Source organism: Hippopotamus amphibius, chromosome 8 (assembly GCF_030028045.1).
Source record: "Hippopotamus amphibius kiboko isolate mHipAmp2 chromosome 8, mHipAmp2.hap2, whole genome shotgun sequence".
In the NCBI taxonomy this organism is placed as follows: Eukaryota; Metazoa; Chordata; class Mammalia; order Artiodactyla; family Hippopotamidae; genus Hippopotamus; species Hippopotamus amphibius.
The window spans coordinates 84725952-84745211 of NC_080193.1; the positions used below are offsets into that span (position 1 = coordinate 84725952).

The 19260-nt window shown below is 37.3% G+C and overlaps 1 protein-coding gene across 2 annotated transcripts in view; it reads left to right on the plus strand.

Moving 5' to 3' along the window:
• The window catches only part of FARSB (phenylalanyl-tRNA synthetase subunit beta), a 73851-nt gene that overhangs the window by 18269 nt on the left and 36322 nt on the right, over window positions 1-19260 (plus strand). For both annotated transcript variants that reach the window (XM_057745572.1, XM_057745573.1), the window contains exons 6-15: window positions 248-398; window positions 1457-1565; window positions 2477-2547; window positions 4413-4474; window positions 5467-5518; window positions 7566-7627; window positions 7899-8106; window positions 8598-8678; window positions 12319-12411; window positions 15994-16111. In XM_057745572.1, the coding sequence (XP_057601555.1) occupies window positions 248-398; window positions 1457-1565; window positions 2477-2547; window positions 4413-4474; window positions 5467-5518; window positions 7566-7627; window positions 7899-8106; window positions 8598-8678; window positions 12319-12411; window positions 15994-16111 (1007 nt within the window). The remainder of the gene's footprint in view (window positions 1-247; window positions 399-1456; window positions 1566-2476; window positions 2548-4412; window positions 4475-5466; window positions 5519-7565; window positions 7628-7898; window positions 8107-8597; window positions 8679-12318; window positions 12412-15993; window positions 16112-19260) is intronic.

Below are 19260 nucleotides of genomic sequence, written 5' to 3' on the forward strand. Positions count from 1 at the left end.
TATTACATGGTACTTGGGAAAACATAATGGATAGAACTTACTTCAGCAACTGAAATAATGTTTTAAGTAACTTTATAATTTCTCATAAATTTTAATGATTGTAAAGGTGCCGTATAGTAACAGGCTACTTTAAGGAAGTGTCTAAAAATAATTTTTAAAAACCTGTAGTCTATGTTATCTTTAGAATTTCTACTTTGCAATAGTCAGACCTCTCTGTTTCCGTCTCTTCCCCTCTCTCCACATTTAGGAAAAGGGCCTTGGTTGCTATTGGTACCCATGATTTGGACACTTTGTCAGGCCCTTTTACTTATACTGCAAAGAAACCTTCTGATATCAAATTCAAGCCTCTAAATAAGACCAAGGAGTATACAGCCTGTGAACTGATGAACATATACAAGGTAAATGTTCCTTTATATTAATGTGATAGCTCTGCAAAAATTATGCAATTCCTCCAAAATCAACCCTTCATTAGGGCAATGTAATGAGTGCTTTTGGAAAAACAGCAGTGTCTGGACTCCAACCTGATTTGTTTTATCTAGAGTGGGATGTGGGCATAGTTTTGTTTATTATTACTCTTTTATCCTCTGAGGTGTTTTTTACAGACAGCCAAGGTTGAGAACCACTGAAATAGGTCATACCACCTTGTAATATTCATATTTAGGTATAATTAACACTCATGCAAATATAAAGAACAATGAGATTGAGCTAGTTTTTTTGTGGCATGCAGTATTACAAAGCATCTGCCTCCATGATTAGCACTTTATAGAGTCCAGCAGTGAAAATGATTTCAGTAGTCACTTTAAATTACATTTAACAAGGGACTTCCCTTGTGGTTCAGTGCTAAGAATCCACCTTCCAATTCAGGGGACACGGGTTCGATCCTTGGTCAGAGAACTAATATCCCACATACTGAGGGGCACCTAATCCTGAGCTGCAGCTACTGAGCACGTGAGCCATAACTACAGAGCCCATGTGCTCTGGAGCCTGAGTGCTGCCACGAAGATCCTGTGTGCTGCAACTAAGACCCGACGCAGCCAAAAATATAAACAAACAAACAAACAAATAAATAATTAATTACATTTAGCAAATAGTAGAAGAGGTGGGTATCATTTGGAAAAATCAGCTGTCATTGTTGGCCTGATTTGCAAGTGATTTCTTCCTACTTATCTAAATAGTTTTGTATCGTTTGTGTTTTGCTTAAGGTGATTCAGGCTTACTCTGCAAATCTGTTTTCAATCTTGAAAAACAATTATGGTCTCATCTTTCCCCAGTAGGAGATGAGGCTGTATAAGGATTCTGAGATATTAATTTATATTAGGAAATATTATACATTTAAAACTTTGGGGGGCTGTTTTATTTTTCTGATTTTTTCCTCCTTTTTTTGCTACATAAGTATATAAACTAATTACAATGATAGAAGTAAAAGGCTAATTTTGTTTAACTTAATTTTTTTCAGACTGACAACCACCTTAAACATTATTTACATATAATTGAAAATAAACCTCTGTACCCAGTTATCTATGATAGCAATGGTGTCGTTCTTTCACTGCCTCCAATCATCAATGGTAAGTTATTTCTTAAGCATCATAGGTGTTTTGCTGTTTCCCTCTTATTCTTCAGCATTTCTGTGGAATTCTCATACGCCTGGCTGAGTCAGTCAGATCACTCAGTGTGAGAATCTCAGGTCTTTTGTGGTTTTTATTGCAATAGTTCTTTTCATTCATTTTTTCAGTATTTTACTGGTGATTTTTTATGTAATTTATATATGTGTGCATATTTATAAGTTTATAACTATTTTCTGGTGCTAGTCACTTGATTCTGTTATATTCCTTCAAAGAGTGCTGATAGTTTATTTAGTTAAACTCAAAGTCAGATTCTTTCTGGGCTGCTGTTTTATAGTTAAATTAAAAATTTAAAACTGAATTTTACCCTCTGAACTCCTTTCTGAAGCTTTTGTCGAAGAAGCAGCTTGAACATATTTACAGATTTTAGTGATGTCAAAAGCCGTAGATGTTTGCCTTTCTGGAGGTAAAAACGGGGTTCACTTGATTCACTATGGGAAGGAGAATCTTTTCCTCCTCAAGACCTTGGACTCTAGTACTTACAGTGGGCTTTGGAGTAAGCCAGACCGAAATCCTAGCCTTGCTGCTGAATAGCTTGTGATCGTGGTCAGTGAGCTTAATCTCTGAATCTTAGTTATCTTGCCTGCTGCAGCCCCGTCATAGGGTTGTGGTTGAGAATGAGATGAGACAGCTTCTGTTAAGCACCTGACACGTGGAATGCACTCAGTAAAGCCTTGTTTTTATTTTATCTTTATTCTCCAGCTTAGAATGGGAGCTTAGAATAAAAGTTGTGTATCTCCTTACCTCTGAGGTGTCAGCTTATCTTATGTTCTAAATTAAAATGTAGTTTCTGTTCTGTAGAGCTTTTTAGTGCACTTTTATTTCTGAAACTGATTATTTTGTGTTTGTTACAGGAAATCATTCCAAAATAACAGTAAATACTAGAAATGTATTTATTGAATGCACAGGAACTGACTTTACTAAGGTAAGTAAACCTTTTATTCAATTTTTGTCCTGTCAGGATAGATTTTTACTTCTGGGCCAAGACCATATGGCTAAACTTTAAAATATGTTTATTTTGTAGGTGGGGACATATTTTAGAAATTTAGAAAATTAGAAAGATGTAGCTATTCTGTACTTTAGTTATAGTGCTTTCATTCAATTGATAAATGTTTAGTGAGCATCTACTATCTTTCCAAGACCATGAATTTAATAGTGAGTTACATGTTCTTGACTCCAAGGAACTCCTCGTCTTGTGAGAGAATTAGCCAAATACGTTACTGTAAAACAGAGGATGGGATATATGTTGTAATGCCATCCGTATAAAGTGTTCATCTTAGTTGGCATAATTTGAATGCTAATTTCGTACCTTTGTGTACTTGGTTAAAATTTTAAATTAAATGCAGCTGGGTATAAAGTTTCATTTAGCAAATTGATAAACGGCTTATACACACAAAGATATCTAGAATATGTAGAATACTAGTCATTCAGTCACTTTTCTTCACTACATATTAGATTGGATTGTTATGAAAGCTTTTTTCTATGGCATATGATTTCTTTAGACATGTTAAGGCATAGAGTGAGGTGGTAATTAAGCAAATTAAGAAAGGTAAACTTGAATGGCAGGAGAAGGCTGGAGTACAGAAGTAGGGCAGATAAATGGCATTCACATACATCTTATAGGATTGGAGATCATTGTAAGATATTTCATTTATAACTTTGATATACCTTATATGCTTTCAGGAATATTATCAGGGTCATATAGTTTTTCCCATTAAAAACCTTTTTTTAATTCACACATTAGCAGACCTTGAATATCTTTCCTGAAGCTTGTGTATGAGTGAAGTATATATAAAAGCAAAGCATATATCCTGATAAGGTGATTGTATTTTTTTCTAAGCATTCTTTTAATTAAAAAAAAAAATTAACAAATCCATATGGCCTTCAGTGTACCAGGCATTGCTCCATGTGTTTTATATACACACGCACACTCATACTCTTAATCCTCATATTAACCAAATGAGGTACGAACTTTTATCATCTCTACTTAACAGACAAACTAAGGTACAAAGACAGTAAGTAAGTAACTTGTGCAAAGTCAGACTGCTGGTAAGTGGTTGGGCCAGGAGTCTGGCATCTGGCTGCAGAGGTTTATGAGATTGATAAGGTTTACTGCCATCGTTAGCTATCTGTTTTTATTGAAATATGGTGAACCCAAGGGAGGGGGTGGGGAAATAAACGCTTTGTCTCAGTCATGGTTTGTAACTCTCAGAGAACTGCATAAAGGCAGAACACCTGAAGATAAGGTCAGGCCCACTCAAGCGCAAATTTTTTTTACTCCACTTTTTTTTTTTAAGATCTATTTTCTTATTTATTTATTTATTTTTGGCTGTGTTGGGTCTTTGTTGTGCTTGGAGCTTTCTCTGGTTGTGGTGAGTGGGGGCTACTCTTTGTTGCAGTGTGTGGGCTTCTCATTGCAGTGGCTTCTCTTGTTGCAGAGCACGGGCTCTAGGCACACTGGCTTCAGTAGTTGTGGCATGTGGGCTCAGTAGTCATGGCTCATGGGCTCTAAAGCGCAGGCTCAGTAGTTGTGGCGCACGGGCTTAGTTGCTCTGCAGCATGTGGGATCTTCCTGGAGCAGGGCTCGAACCCGTGTCCCCAGCATTGGCAGGCGGATTCTTAGTCACTGCACCACTAGGGAAGCCCTCCATTTTTTTCTTTCAAATTTATACATACAGGTCCTTTTTCAGATCTTTGGAGACTAAATTATATTGAATATTAATATTAATGAGTGAAATATTAATGGGTATATTTATGGATTACCATAATATTTGTTTTTTTCCTTTGCAGGCAAAAATAGTTCTTGATGTCATTGTCACCACATTCAGTGAATATTGTGAGAATCAATTCACGTAAGTTCATTCAGTATTGGTGATGGACTGTTGTTCTGAAGTCAAAGCACTGGGGCCTTGAACTAAAATATAAAGATGAAATATGTGGTTCCTGTAACAAGAATATATAATCTCTTTGGGGAGCTAAGACATGAACAAATAATGTATAAAGTGAAAAATAAGTACTTTAAAAAGTTTCAGTGACGTTCTGGCCATTTGCAAGGGCAGGTTACTGCTAGCTGGGACAATCTGGGCAGACCTCATGGAGGCAATGAAATTTAAGCTGTATTCAAGGATTTGAGACTAAACATGGACAAACAGCAAAAGGAACAGCTAAACAAAGGTAGAGAATCATATATAAGAGCAAAGCATATATACTGTATGTACTAATAAGACTGTTGTATTTGTTCCAATTAATAAAAAAATTAAAATTAAATTTTAATAAATTTAAAATTTAATAAAAAAATTAAAAATTAAAAATAAAATAATTTTTATTAAAAAATTACTTATCAAACCTATATGGCTCTTACTGTCTACTAGTTTATTCTTGAGTACTATAATTCAAAATAAATGTATAACTATAGAGAGTATGACTGAAATTGTATGGGCAGTGTTGTTTTGTTTTTTTCTTAAATTGATTTGCATTTAGTGGTTGTGTCAGTCAGCTTTCCTTGTGTAACAGCATGACCCTGGTAAAGCCTGGGACCGTGTGTATCAAATTGGCAAGGAGTTCATTGAGGATGTGTGCTTTGCAGGACTGGGAGATGAACTTACCAAGCAGGCACTGCCTGAAGAGACATGGGTGCCACAGGAAATGGCATAGTAATGTTGTGTATGGGAGGACTGATGCAGACAGCAGTGTTGTGAATGTGAATAGATTGAATGTGTTGAGGCTGCAGTTGTAGACCAAGTGAAAGTTTTGTTCACCACACACATTTCTAGAATGTATGGCTCTTTTTTCCCCTTAAGTTTCATTTTTATTTATTTAATTTTATTTCTGGCTTTGTTTTCAGGGTTGAAGCAGCTGAGGTAGTTTTTCCGAATGGAAAATTACATACCTTTCCAGTAAGTATAGAGGAAGTGGCTTGATGACGACGAGGACTTTGACAGCAGCAGCAGCAGCAATAATAATATAATAATAATAGCAGCTGTAGAGGGCTTGTGATCTTTCTGTCTGTCCACCCACCCACCTGCATGCCAGACACTATACTATGTGCATTACATGGATTTAATCCTCACATTAACTCTGTGAGGGTGGGTGCTGTTATTAGGCCCTTGACCTTGAGATGTTAAATAGCTTGCCTGTTACTATTCAGTGGTGGAGCTAGCATTTAAGCCCAGACAGACCCAGCACACTGTATTATACCGCACTTCACGCCTAACACACTGCAGTACAGCACAGCATTATATGGCCGTAGTTCCTGTGGTTTATTCCCTTATTAACTAGGTAACTCGGTAATTTATAGTTTCACCCCTTTTAAGGTTACTCAGCCCTCCAAATCTAATTAGTCTGTTCACACTTGAATTAACAATTGCGGAAGGCCATCATTGTAACTAATAAATAATTCCAAATGTATTCCAGGACTCATTTGCTAGTAAGCATGATTATTGTGAAGACGTGGGATCTTGATAAAAAATTTAAACTAGCATTATTCTTAACTGACTGGGCTTTTTGCTCCAAGATGGCTTTATATATATAAGATGACCATTTTGACACATTCTTACAGTGTCACAGTCATTTAGTGTGGTTCTGATTCAGTGAGGCCATTCTTTCCTGAGCTCTTTTTCTTTGGATTTTTCATGATTCCTCTGTCACTTATGAAGTGACTCAGAGCCTAGAATAGTTTCTACTGTTTAAGTGGTTTTTAAAGTAGATAAAACCTGCCAAGATCAAAACCTTCCCCATCCTGAAAACATTAGTATTTAGCATCATATTTTATTCTAGAGTATTAATTATAATTCAGAATAAATATGTAACTGTGGAAAGCATAACTGAAATTGTGGGCTGTAGCAGTTTTTTTTAATTGGTTTTAGTTGCTGTTATCAATTAGCTTTTATTATGTAACAAACTACCCCAAGATTTACTGACTTAAAACAACAATCATTTGTTTATATGGTGAATTCTGTGGGTCAGCAGGGTAGTTCTGGTTAGGACTGGCTGGGCTGATCGCTGCTGAGCTCCAGCTGGTTGGTAGGCTAGCAGCTGGATGACCTGGGATAGCCTCACCTGCGTGTCTGCTTCTTGGCAATGGGGTGAACAGGTCATTTGTCTCTCATCATCCAGGAGGCTAGCTTGGGCTTCTTTACATGGTGGTGGTCGCACTCAGGTGATAACAGTGCTCCTGCTGTGAGAATTGAATTTTGAATAGCAAGACTCTGGCCCATTATCCTTACCTGAGTCCAAACAGGGTTTTAAATTTATGGGCTTTTTGCTGGTGGCACTTGCACTTTTGAGCATAATTTAATGATGAGAAATACTCAGTATGTTTCCAAAGTTGCTGGAAAGCCTGGATTTTATGTGTATTTGTTCCTCTGTCACATGGTAGAGTTAGGTGCTCTTTGAAGGAGAATGAGTACTAACTCATGAGATGCTCCAGCCTGCCTGTCTCCTGGAGCAGATTGATAGCTACAACTGGGGCATGGTTGCATTTCCCCACCTGAAAAAAATGATAGGAAAGGAATGACTTAACACTCTTAGATTTAGTATGATGGATGGTATAATGTGACGTGAATTATTCTTTCTTGGTCATAAACACCTACTTGCATGAGATGAAAATGAAAATCTTCAGGATTTGTAAGCATTTTAGAAATAATGTAATGGATTAGTGTTTTGCTGAAGAGAATGGTGATTGACCGTGTAAAAGAGAAAAATGTTTGGTGTTTTATAATATTTCCAAGCAGTTCCAGTTCTCTAGCAAGTAGAATGTTCATATATGAATATCATGTAGCAAATGATGTCTTGAAGCACTGAGTTTATTTTTGATGTCTGGCTCTAATGACAGTGTCTTGGGAGGGTAATGAGACTGCAACAACAATGAATTGAATTAGAAGGAGGTTAATCCTGTATCTGGCGGGACTGATTTCAGCTTCTCAAACTCTTTTTCTCTCTAAGGAACTGGCTTATCGAAAGGAGATGGTGAGAGCTGATCTAATTAACAAAAAAGTTGGGATCAGGTATGCTCTGAAAACTTCATTTATGTATTTACTGTTGAAGAGAATTAAAAAATGAAGTGCATATATGACTACTTAATTTTTCCTGAAAGAACACTTGGAGAGGATTTTGATATCCCTTCAGAGTAATAAGTGATGATAGAACATCAGTTAGGATGTCTGGTATCTGTTGGAATTCACAGACATGTTTCAGGTAGTAGCATATTTTAAAACAAAATATAAACGTGTTTTAAATAATTCAGTGAAGTTTATGGTTTGTACATTCCTATTTCAGAGAAACTCCAGAAAATCTTGCCAAGCTTCTGACCAGGATGTGCTTAAAGTCAGAAGTCACAGGTGATGGGAATCAGATTGAGATTGAAATCCCTCCGACCAGAGCTGACATTATCCACGCCTGTGATATCATAGAAGATGCAGCTATTGCTTATGGATATAACAACATTCAGATGACTCTCCCGAAAACGTACACCATAGCTAATCAAGTAAGATTGCACCCTTAAATAAACACTCCTTATTGTTAGAAACTTATTATTGAATGCCAGGAAGGCTTCGAGAAAAACAGAACGTAGGAATTAAGCAGTATTGGACATGCTCTGCTCTGAGAGGCATTTGCTGTGGTGAGGATACAAAACAGATGCCTGATGGATTAGAGTACGTTGAAAACCTGTGGTGACTAGCTCTTTGAAGAAAGACAGGTTTTGAGTGTGGAGACCTTCTTACGTCTCTAAGTAGAAGATTCATTTTCTGATCCAGGGCCTGAAGGCAGAAGTGGTGTGTGTGTGTGTGGGGGGGGGGGTTGTACATCTGGGTAGGAATGTTGGGGTAGTGAGGTGGGGGGAGGGGGCAGTGTAGGGAAACGGTGGGACTGGCAGCATATTAGGAGGGAAGGGTGGTTTCCTTTAAATGACAAGTTTTTTATAAATCTCTTTAAAAAAATGGGAAATTTTATTGAGGAATAATTTCTTCCCCCCAGTTTCCCCTAAATAAACTCACAGAACTCCTAAGACACGACATGGCAGCTGCGGGATTCACTGAAGCACTTACCTTTGCTCTGGTATGTCGTACGAGCTTTTTTCTGCCCTGCTGATTGTTTTCGTTGAATCTCTGAATTACTTGTTCTATGATTCCTTATATGAATTTATAAAAATTTTTAAAATTTCAAGGTTCTAGAAGAATAACTTTGTTACTTGAGACTGTATAATTTAGGTAAAGAAATGAAGGTTTCTTTTTTGAGTCACAGAAGAGCATGAAGGACTAAAAGTTACCTTAAATGACAGATGACAGTGTATTTTAGTGTTTCATGTAATTGTTGAGGGTTTGCAGTGAATTTCATAACCAAATTTATTGTTAGAATTTTTAGTTTTAATTTGCTTGTGACCATGCCCACTAGATGCCGCCCTGGTTAAGGGCTTGTGGACTGTTCCACATTAAACTTATTTCTTTGTCTTTGAACATGTTCACAAACATTTGCTTCGAGTTGAAAAGCTGACATAAAAGGCCTAAATCAGGAAATGAATTTTATTACAAAATCAGATGAAAATCTCCCTCCCCCAGCATATTGACCATGTGAAGAGAGTGAAATGTGTATACAATTTGTAGTTTCTTTTTCTCTCTTGCTGAGCTTTTCTGTGGTGCCCATAGTGTACTTCAAGTCCGTTTCAGCTTAACGATGTAGGGCAAAAACCAAAACAACCAGGAAAGCTGCCCCCAACTTAATTCTAGCCCTAATTCTCAGTCTTTTAAAAGTATTTCCAGAAGGCAGTAGTGGGAATTACGACCAGTACACAGAGGGTTGGTGGGGAGATGCAGCCTCTCTGGCGTCACTTTATTGAGCATTTGTAATTCATAGGCTGTTCATGTTGGAAGGGACCTGCCAGACCTAGTTCAACACCTTCCTTTTTCTGGTTTAGCAATCACTTATTCAGCAACATTTATGGAACGTCTGTTACATGCCAGGCACTGTACCAGCAAGGAAGCCTGAGGCTGAGAAGGGATAAGTGCCCAGCAGTGTTTACTCTACAGATAGCAGGAGAACCGTGACCAGAGTCTGGCCTTTTGACTTCCAGAGGAATGTTTTTCCCTTATGTCAGACTGTGAATGCTCAGTTTGAGTACCATGTCATTCACATACCTACCACATACACATATGTAGTCAACAGCAATGATTTCATGTAAAATGATATACAAAAAGTAGCATAAGGAAATGTATTCTATTTTTTATAAGTATATTAAGTGGCAGAGGAATTGGTTTTGTAACTGTGTAGCCCCGTGCATCTCACGGGGAGCACATGCGCTGCTTCCTGACCAGTAGCTACTCTGCAGAGAAAGCTTGTCTTCCACGAAGGGCTTTGTGACCATGATTCCATCTCCCAGTGCAGCCCTGTGGAGCAAGGTCAACACATTATCACAGTGAATGGGGTAGGGTGGTGGGAGTTAGGTGCTAGAGAGTTTCAGATCTGTAGTAACAGTTTTCCTATAGGAATTTCAACATAAAAGGTATTTATAAAGTTACATACTTTCTAAGCAAACCTAAGCATCACTAAGCCTGATGTCTAGTTTTGTATAAGAGTAACAGTCCTTCTTTTCCTAAAACCCAGCCCTTGGCTTCCCAGGTGTAAGTCAGCCACCTTACCATCATTACAATTTATGATTTTTGCTGTATCTGCATACTAGTTGTAATATTTTCTTTTAAAGTTGCTCACTTCTAAAACTAAAAACCTGTTTTAGCCTTATTATAAGAATAATATTTGTAAAAATTGTGGGCTTCATTTACTTGTTATACTTTTTCTAACACTTTAAAATAAACACATGAATATTAACATTTATAAACATTTCATCCAGTATACCAGCTACTCCCAGTTCAGGATACCTGATATAAGTGCTTCTTATCTCTGTCCCTTGTGGTCCATCATCACGATGAAGTGCAGGGTCGCTCAGATTCCTAGCCGTGTAGCCATGTGTCTGTGGGGCCTTTTTCTTTTATACAGATAGTACTGGTTCTATAGATTGCATCGTGTAAATTGCATTTCCTAATTGATTGGTCATGTTGTATATAAATCTTGTTATAAAAACTCCTGCATATTATGAAGGAAAAAATGGTTATTCACAGTGTGTCTGCTGCCATTCTCCACCGCTGCAGCTGTGGTGGTTCAGGGAGCTCTTTTCTGCTGTGCCTGGATGTGTCTTCAGAATCCTTCCCAGAAGAGCAAGGCAGAAGTCATTGAAACTGGCAACAGCATAAAATGGGTCTAAACCCATTCTTTTTTTCGAAGTGAAATACAGACCACTTAATCCTTGAGAACAATTTTGTAGAACAGTGCAATGAATATCACCTGATGTTGGAAAATAGAAAAGAGTAAAATGATGGTACATCAGTTTTCATGTTAATTTTTAAACTCTTTCAGAAAGTTCGCATTAATATATGTGGTAAATGCTTATTCTTAATCATGACTTATTAATTGTCATCATTAATATTTTTTGATTACTTAGTGCCAAGCATTATATTTGCTTTATCTCATTTGATTTATTAGACTTGCTGTATTTCATAGTCATTGAGTTTTATTTTCATAGTTCTGCCTACTGTCCTGGTTTCTGAGGGTGACAGGTATCTTTCTCTTTTTGGTGAGTGGGTGCTTAGGAGTTTGTTCATTACCTGGAGCTTCATGAAGCACATATGCAAAGAAGTTAAATGTCCTAGTTCAGGCCATTTGATTCTGCTTTCAGTCCCACCGTTCTGCCACAAGTCATTATGGATTTTGCAGAGGTTACAGTAGTAGTCAAAACAGAAAGCCATATGAACACCAAGGAGGGAGAGAGAGTTTCTGACTAGAGTCGTTAGGGATATTTTTATGGAAGAGGTGGAAGAGGTGCCTTTTTTTCTTTTTTGTTTGTTGTCTGCTTCTCTCAACTAGAATAGAAGCTCTAAAAGCGCATGGATTGTGTCTGTTCTGTTCACTGCTATGCCCCAAGTGCTGTTATACCTGTCAGGTAATAGTATGTGACCAACAGGAGGAACTCAATAAAACTGTTAAATGAACGAGTGAATGAATGAATGATGCAGCTCAGCTGGGGCATCTATGAAATGAAAAGCTTTGAGTAAATGACCTGTGAGTTTTCTCCCAAATATAACATCCTGGAATTTTAATCTGTTGACGGATTATTTAATTAATATTTAAATCATCCATGAGATTACTTCAAAACAGGATTTAAGGTAGCTGTATTACTAAGCTTCTAGATTTTACACTTCTTAAGAGTGTATTCTCTTTCGAAGTATCTGCCCTAGGAGATGTCTTTTAAGTAGAGCCATGGGGGATGGCAGCAGCAAGTTGGGCAGGGAGGGCGTTTCAGGTAAAGGTAGGGAAGAGTGCACAGTTCAGGGACTGAGAAGGGGATTGTAGGAGATTAGACTGGTAAGGTCAATGGGAGGCTAGCTTAGGAGGGCCCAAGTACAGGTTATACCACCAGCTCCATGTAAAAAATGTACTTGAGCTCTGCATCATTGCTAGAACTGATTGTAAGAGAACTATTAATGTTAAATTGCATCCGCTGTGGACCTGAATTTGATATGTTTATTCTTAGTTTACTGCTTTACATAATCCACATTGCCATGAGACCATCACAGATTGTTACAGCGTTAAATACTTTAAGACTTAGTCGTTGCTTTTCCATATTGATCTATTTTTATGTATTTCTTAGTGCTCCCAAGAAGATATTGCTGATAAACTGGGTTTGGATATTTCTGCAACAAAGGCAGTCCACATAAGTAATCCTAAAACAGCTGAATTTCAGGTAAGAGTTTTAAATAGATAAACATTTGGGTAAAAACTGAGAGGCAGTACATGAATTATGAAGTCTTAGTTATTTTATCTCAAGTGGCAAAATTGTAGAGCTTCTTTAGAATCTCTTCTTGGATAAGTTTATATTTGGTTCTTACATATTTTAATGACAAAAGTTTTTAAATGTTTTATAATTGTTTCTTGATTAACTTTATAGGTGGTTCTTACTTGCTTTGTGCTACCTAGCCCAGCCTTTCTTGTCTGAACTTTCCAGTCCACAGCTGATTTTTTTTTTAATACTATTTTCAGGTTTCATTTCTTTTCCACTCATGTAAATCAACACCTACTCCCAGTGCCTCCATTAAGTCTTTCACTTTGAAATGAGTCATTACGCAAGTCCTGTGCCATTCATTGTAATTGTCTAGTTTATTGGCAGTGTCGTGTAGAGATGAGGAGTATTTAAATGAGAGTGAGTCCCTTAATAGTAAATGTTAAGTGATTTACATTATAGATTAGGACATTAACTATAAAAAGAGAGCGCTTTGAAGTTACAGTATCTTTGCTCATCAATAACTTTGAATCGTCTTATCTCTTTCATACCAGTAAGCTCGTTCTGTTTTTCTTGTTTATGCATTTCTGTGATTTTTAAAAATATTTATTTATTTATTGGCTCCATTGGGTATTAGTTGAGGCACATAGGATCTTTCATTGTGGTGCACGGGCTTGTGGGCTTCTCTTTAGTTTTGGCAAGCGGTCTTAGTTGCTCTGCAGCACGTGGAATCTTAGTTCCCAAGCAGAGATCGAACCAGCGTTCCCCATATTGCAAGCTGGATTCTTAACCACTGGACCACCAGGGAAGTCCCTCTATGATTTTCTTAACTGGGCTTTAGAAAAGATCTTGTCTAGGGGAATCTTAGAATTGGAAGGAAATACTTTTAAGAAAGTTAATGATAAAATAATATTGGAACTCTGTGATTTGAAATAGTTTCCTTGGATCTTGGTTTTCCCTTTTGTGAAAGTAGTGGTTGGATTAGTTCTAAAAATTCTAAAAATTCAAAAATGTTAAAATTTAGATTTCTTTAAGTTAGATTTAATCTATAGAACTACCTACTAATGTGGCAGATTAGAGCTAAACCAATTAAAGAACTAATTGGTAATAATATGTATCAGGTACATGAATTCTTTCTCTGTATTTAGTGTCAGAACTTCGAAGAATCCTTATGCTAGTTTAGGATTGTGATGATGAGTTTTTATATTTTGTTTTCTGAGGCCCACTAGCTTTTCTAAGATATCTGAGGTGTTCTTTTTAATAAGAGATACTCAAATTCATTTGGATAGAGAAATTTTTCAGTAAATCTTAATAGATTTTTGTTTGAGTTTTTTCCCAAATGTTTCTCCCAATTTCACTTATCAGGCTTGATAGATTTCTTACAATGTGGTAATGTTATGTTCTTTAGGATTTATGTCCTGTCTTACCTAGTCTATGTAAGTGGAAGGAAAACAAATCAGAAACACATTAAATGTCACTGTAAATAGCTGTGGCTCAGCACACATAAGAATCAGTGTCTCTGCATTAAATACATGAGAGATGAAAGAGAGTCTGTCTTTTAGATTTTACAGATTCTCTGTTGTACTCCTGCTTTACAAACAGATATGTCCTACCATTACTAATGTGGCTAACAGGTTTGTGTTTATTTATGGTTAAAATAAATGTAAGTTGTTCATGGTCTTATCTGTCAATTTATTGTCTAAACTTATTCTTTCTTTTGCATAATTCTTAACTTTGGGCTGTTTCTGGTAGTATATATATTAGAGAATGGAGGAAATAAGAGAAGCGTTATTTACTAAAGTATGCAAAATTTTACTATAGTTATTATAAACACAATTACAGAATATTACCATATTCCCCTGAGTTAGCAATAGTATTCCATAATATCCTCAAACATCCAATTATTGTTCAGATTTTCTCAGGTGTCTCATTTTATTTTAATAGTTTGTTTGTTATGGGGTTCGCATGAGGTACATGTATCAAAGTTGATTGATGTGCTTCTCCTTTAATCCACAAGTTGCCCCTTCATCCACTCTCTCTCTCTCTTTCTCTCTCTGTCCCCCTTTCACTTTGTGGAAGAAACTTGCTCACTTATCCTGTAGAGTTCTCACATTTAGGATTTTGCTAACTATATTCCAACAGTCCCCTATATTTTCAGTAAATTGGAGTTAGAGCTAGGAGCTTCATCTGATGCATGTTTAATTTTTTGTGTTACTGTGAGTTTTTAAATAAAGTGAAAGTTATCTACAAAAGCAGTTTGTTTCTATTCCAGTAAGTTAAGCTTCCTTTTAACATTGTAGTTTTGTTTCTGTGAACGGTTTGGGCACTTTCTCTCTGGTTAAGTGACCCATATTTCATAAAGCACCGAGTTGAAGGCTAATAGCAAATGGCTGGTAGAGTGAATATGGTAGAAAAGGTGTTCTCTACTTTCCTCAACACAATCTAGCAAGTCCTTTTAAGGGCTTATTGTTACTTGTGCAGGATCTAAGAGGGGCTGCCGTTATAGCCAGGGTGGTCAGGGCAAGCCCATGTAGGACCATGTAGACCTTTGAGCAGAGACTTGAAGGAAATAAGATAGCTACATGCGAATCTAGAGAAAGAATGTATTGAGGCAAAGGAAAGAGCAAGTGTGGAGGCCTGGGTTGGAATCATGCTTGTGATGTGTGGCTGGAGTGCATGTAGTAAGCCAGGGGGAACAGCAGGTGTGGGAATTGGAGAGGGGGCTAGGGCTAGATTCATTCACATAAAGCCTCACGTAGGGCATGGGTTTTATTCAAAATCTGATGGAAGCCTGTTGGAGATTTTTGAGCAGGAGAATTCCATGATCTGATTTAGGTCCTAAAGGGTCACGCGATGGACAGAATAAAAGATCATAAGGTGGCAAAGTAGAAGCAGAGAAATTAGCCTAAGAAGCTCACGCAGAGTCTGGGCAGAAGATAACGGTGTTGAAGTCTAACTGCAAATGTAATACCATCGTTCCTAAAACCTTTCTGGTAACATGATGTATTGGAAGCTAATATACCTCATACAGCTTAGAATGAGAAATTTATTTCACAGGCAAAAGCAGGGAAGTTTTTTGTTTGTTTGTTTTTTTAAAGAATTGGGATGTGCACTTGTATTTCTTATGAATATTAAGAATGAAATAACTATATATGTTTTCCATCTATTTTGGCTACTAAGCTGAAAACTATAGTCAGAGCCTACCCATAGCAGCTATGTAGTTTTTTTAGTGCCTATATATTTGTGTTCTGTTTTCCTCATTGTCCTGCTATTTTAATTGCATTTACATTTTCCCTGGTCCTAGTTCTTTAAAATTTGGTTAATTCACATTTAAACTATTTAAATATTTGTATTTTTTGTAATATAATTCAATTTTTTGTGAACTGAAGCAGCATATGAAGTCCTGGAATTAAAAGTTAAAAATGACTTGGATATTTAGACACTGCATTTTCCAAAAGTGTCTTCCTCTGAGGCCTTGGAGTCTTTAACCAAGTATATGTGTTTGGTTCTGATTTGGTTAGTGCAATTTCCTGTCTTCTCCTGTAGGTGGCACGCACTACCCTTCTTCCTGGCCTCCTAAAGACCATAGCTGCAAATCGGAAGATGCCCCTTCCTCTGAAACTGTTTGAAATCTCTGACATTGTAATAAAAGATTCTAGCAGAGGTAAGAATGAGTCACCTTTGATTTGTATGCTTAAAGCATTTTTTATTATGAAAATTTCAACTGTATATAAAAGTAGAGAAGATAATGTAATTATTCCTGCAGTTCCAGCACCCACCTTCAACAGTTTTCAACACACATGGCCAGGCTTCTTTCATCTGTACTCCAGCCCACTTCTTCATATTATTTTAGTGTAAATCCTAGACATAATACCATTTCATAAACAGACACTTCAGTTTGTATTCTGAAAGAGGGCTACAGCTATTCTTTTTCTTAAATAACCCAACACCATTATTATATCTTATCATATATCCAGCTAGTGTTTGAAATTTCCGAGTTGTTTCAATTTGATTTTCATGACTGATTTATGTGAATCAATCCAAGCAAGGGCCAGGTATTTGATTGCAGTATCTCTTACATTTAACAGAAAGCAAATTTTAACAAAGAATTTAGTATTTATGAAGACCCCTGTTAAAACCTCAACTTGCAAAGCACTATGGAGTATTTCTTTTTTTTCTTGTGTCATGTGATTTATATGTGTATCATTTTGACGTACTTGATATCTTACCATTCTAGTTTAGCAATGATTGTTCATATCTCTGTTGTACCAATGATTGTAAATCTGTTTTACCAGTTTTTGCTTCTTCTTAGTATGGTCTGGACTTGTTAGTACAGCAAGTTGCTTCGTCCAATAATTGGAATGTAGTGGTTATTTAATAATTACGTTATGTGTTTAGTAAGTACTTAAACCTGATTGCCAAGAAAGCCTGTCTCATTCAGACTTCTCCATGTCTTCAATTTATATAAGTTCGACTGACTATTTCAAGTTGCGTTTTGGTATCTCTTGGTGAGCAGTGCCCTCAAATGACTAAATTACTGGCAGTATTCCTTTGATTCTCTAGGTTTAACAGTTGAAGTCCTAGCAGTATTTATTCAGTCTTACTCCAGACTGCAGAATTCAGAGTGTGTTCTTTTGAATCAGTTGACAAAAGAAGAGGTCTTTTCCTCAATTTCTCCTAAAGAGGACAGCATGGCATCATTCTAACTATGAGAAAGTAGTCAGTAAATCGGCCTATCTTAGGAAATAGATACTATGGAGGTACAACCACCTTGACTGTCAGTGGACTGTCCATTGCAAAGCTTTCAGCCTTGGCTGGATTCCATCTGCTCCCCAGGACACAGCCTGTCTTCAGTTAACAGTGTCACCTTGTGTTTGTGTGGTGCTTTTTGCTTTTCAAAAAAAATTTTTAAGGTACTTTTTCTTTTTTGATTGTTAAAACATCTCTTTGAGGCAAATGGGACAAAATATTGTTCCCATTTAATATACTGGAAAATTAAGACAGAAAAGTGGTAATTTGCTCAAGACTGCATAAAATAAGAGACTTCGAGCTAGGGCCAGAATTTTGGTCTTGGTGCTTATATCCCTAGAGAATATAAGTTCTTTTGCATATCAGTCCACTGTAGAATTTTCTGTGGGTGGTAAATCTGCTGTAATAGAAATCAGAAAACATTTTCAGTGCCAGCTACAAATAGTTTTGAGGGTTCTTATGCTATATATCATCCATTGGTACAGATAACTGAGAATTTGTTATAATTCCAATGTCAATTTTTTCTGTTACCTTTGACTTATTACCTTTCATCCTAGTTCTTTGAGTTCTATGTTGTTTTGATCCTTGGTGATCCATTCATATTTCTAAATATAGGATTAGGTTAATTAGTCGAGATTTCCTCAAAATTCTGTAATATTTTAGCAACCAGCCCTCTTTCCTAATTGCAAAGGCTCCCTGCAGGGCTGGGCATGCTCATTTGCAGGCAGCTCAGAGCCTGGAGGGGGAGCGTGAGGAGCGAGCCGCGGCTCCCACAGTTGTCGCAGGGAAGGTTTCACTGTAGGCGTGGAGCATTTACTGTGTTGCAGTCCTGGGTACAGGTGCCTTCGCTGGTCTTCTTTTTCTTTGTGTTTCTTGGGAGGGCCCATGCTTGGAGGTTGAGAGAGAGCTGTTCTTAAATGCAAGTGCTGTAGGCCATCATTTAACAAATCACCCTGGTGATAATTCCAGGAACCCCATCCGTATGCTTTTTAACTCAAAGATTTGTATTTCTGCTGCCCTTTGTCTCATCAGGAAGAGTAGTTCTTATCTCTGTAGCAGACCTCTTTTATACCTGTTTTTAGTTGTGATTATTCAGCTCTGTTTTCCACATCAGTCCATTTTTCACTGATATTACTTTTTCCTGTTGTCCTTTAAACAGCCATCATGGTTTATTCTTTATTTTTTATATATATGAATTTATTTATTTATTGGCTGCATTGGATGTTTGCTGCGCACGTGCTTTCTCTAGTTGTGATGAGCAGGGAGCTACTCTTCATTGCAGTATGCAGGCTTCTCATTGCGGTGGCTTCTCTTGTTGCGGGCCATGGGCTCTAGGTGCGTGGGCTTCAATAGTTGTGGCATGTGGGGTTCAGTAGTTGTGGCTCTTGGGCTTAGGTGCTCTGCAGCATGTGGAATCTTCCCAGGCCAGGGATCAAACCCATGTCCCCTGCATTAGCAGATGGATTCTTAACCACTGCGCCACCAGGAAGTCTCCATGGTTTATTCTTTTTCTTTAAAATCTTCTATCATATCAATGGGATTTGAGGAATAAGAGGAGGTAAATGTACTCAATTAAGTCTGCCGTCTTGAAAACATAGGTTTGCTTTAATTTATGTGAAGTATGTTTCCTGTTTAGGTAGGTCTGGATTTTATTTTATTATAGAAGAAGCTTTTCTGATGGATTATTCTGAGTATGGGCCTGTGGCCTCCCTGCCTGTCATCTGGTGTACAGAGAGGACTCTGGAGGAGAGGCAGCCCAGCACCGCAGTTCCATGGAGCTGCTCTGCAACCAGAGCGCCTGCATTTGAGTCATGGTTCTGCCATTTACCAGCTGCTTAACTTTGGACCATTTATTTACTTTTTGGTGCCTTGGTTTCCTCATCTGTATAATGGGGATAATGATAGCACTTATTTCATTAGATTTGATGTAAAAATTAAATGTATTTTGAAAAGTTCCAGCCACATAATAAGCGCTGTTTGGTGTTTGCTCTGTCAGGATATTAGTAATCCCTAAGGCCAGATACCTAGCATCTTGGTCTCTGGAATTTTTCTTTGAGAATGAAT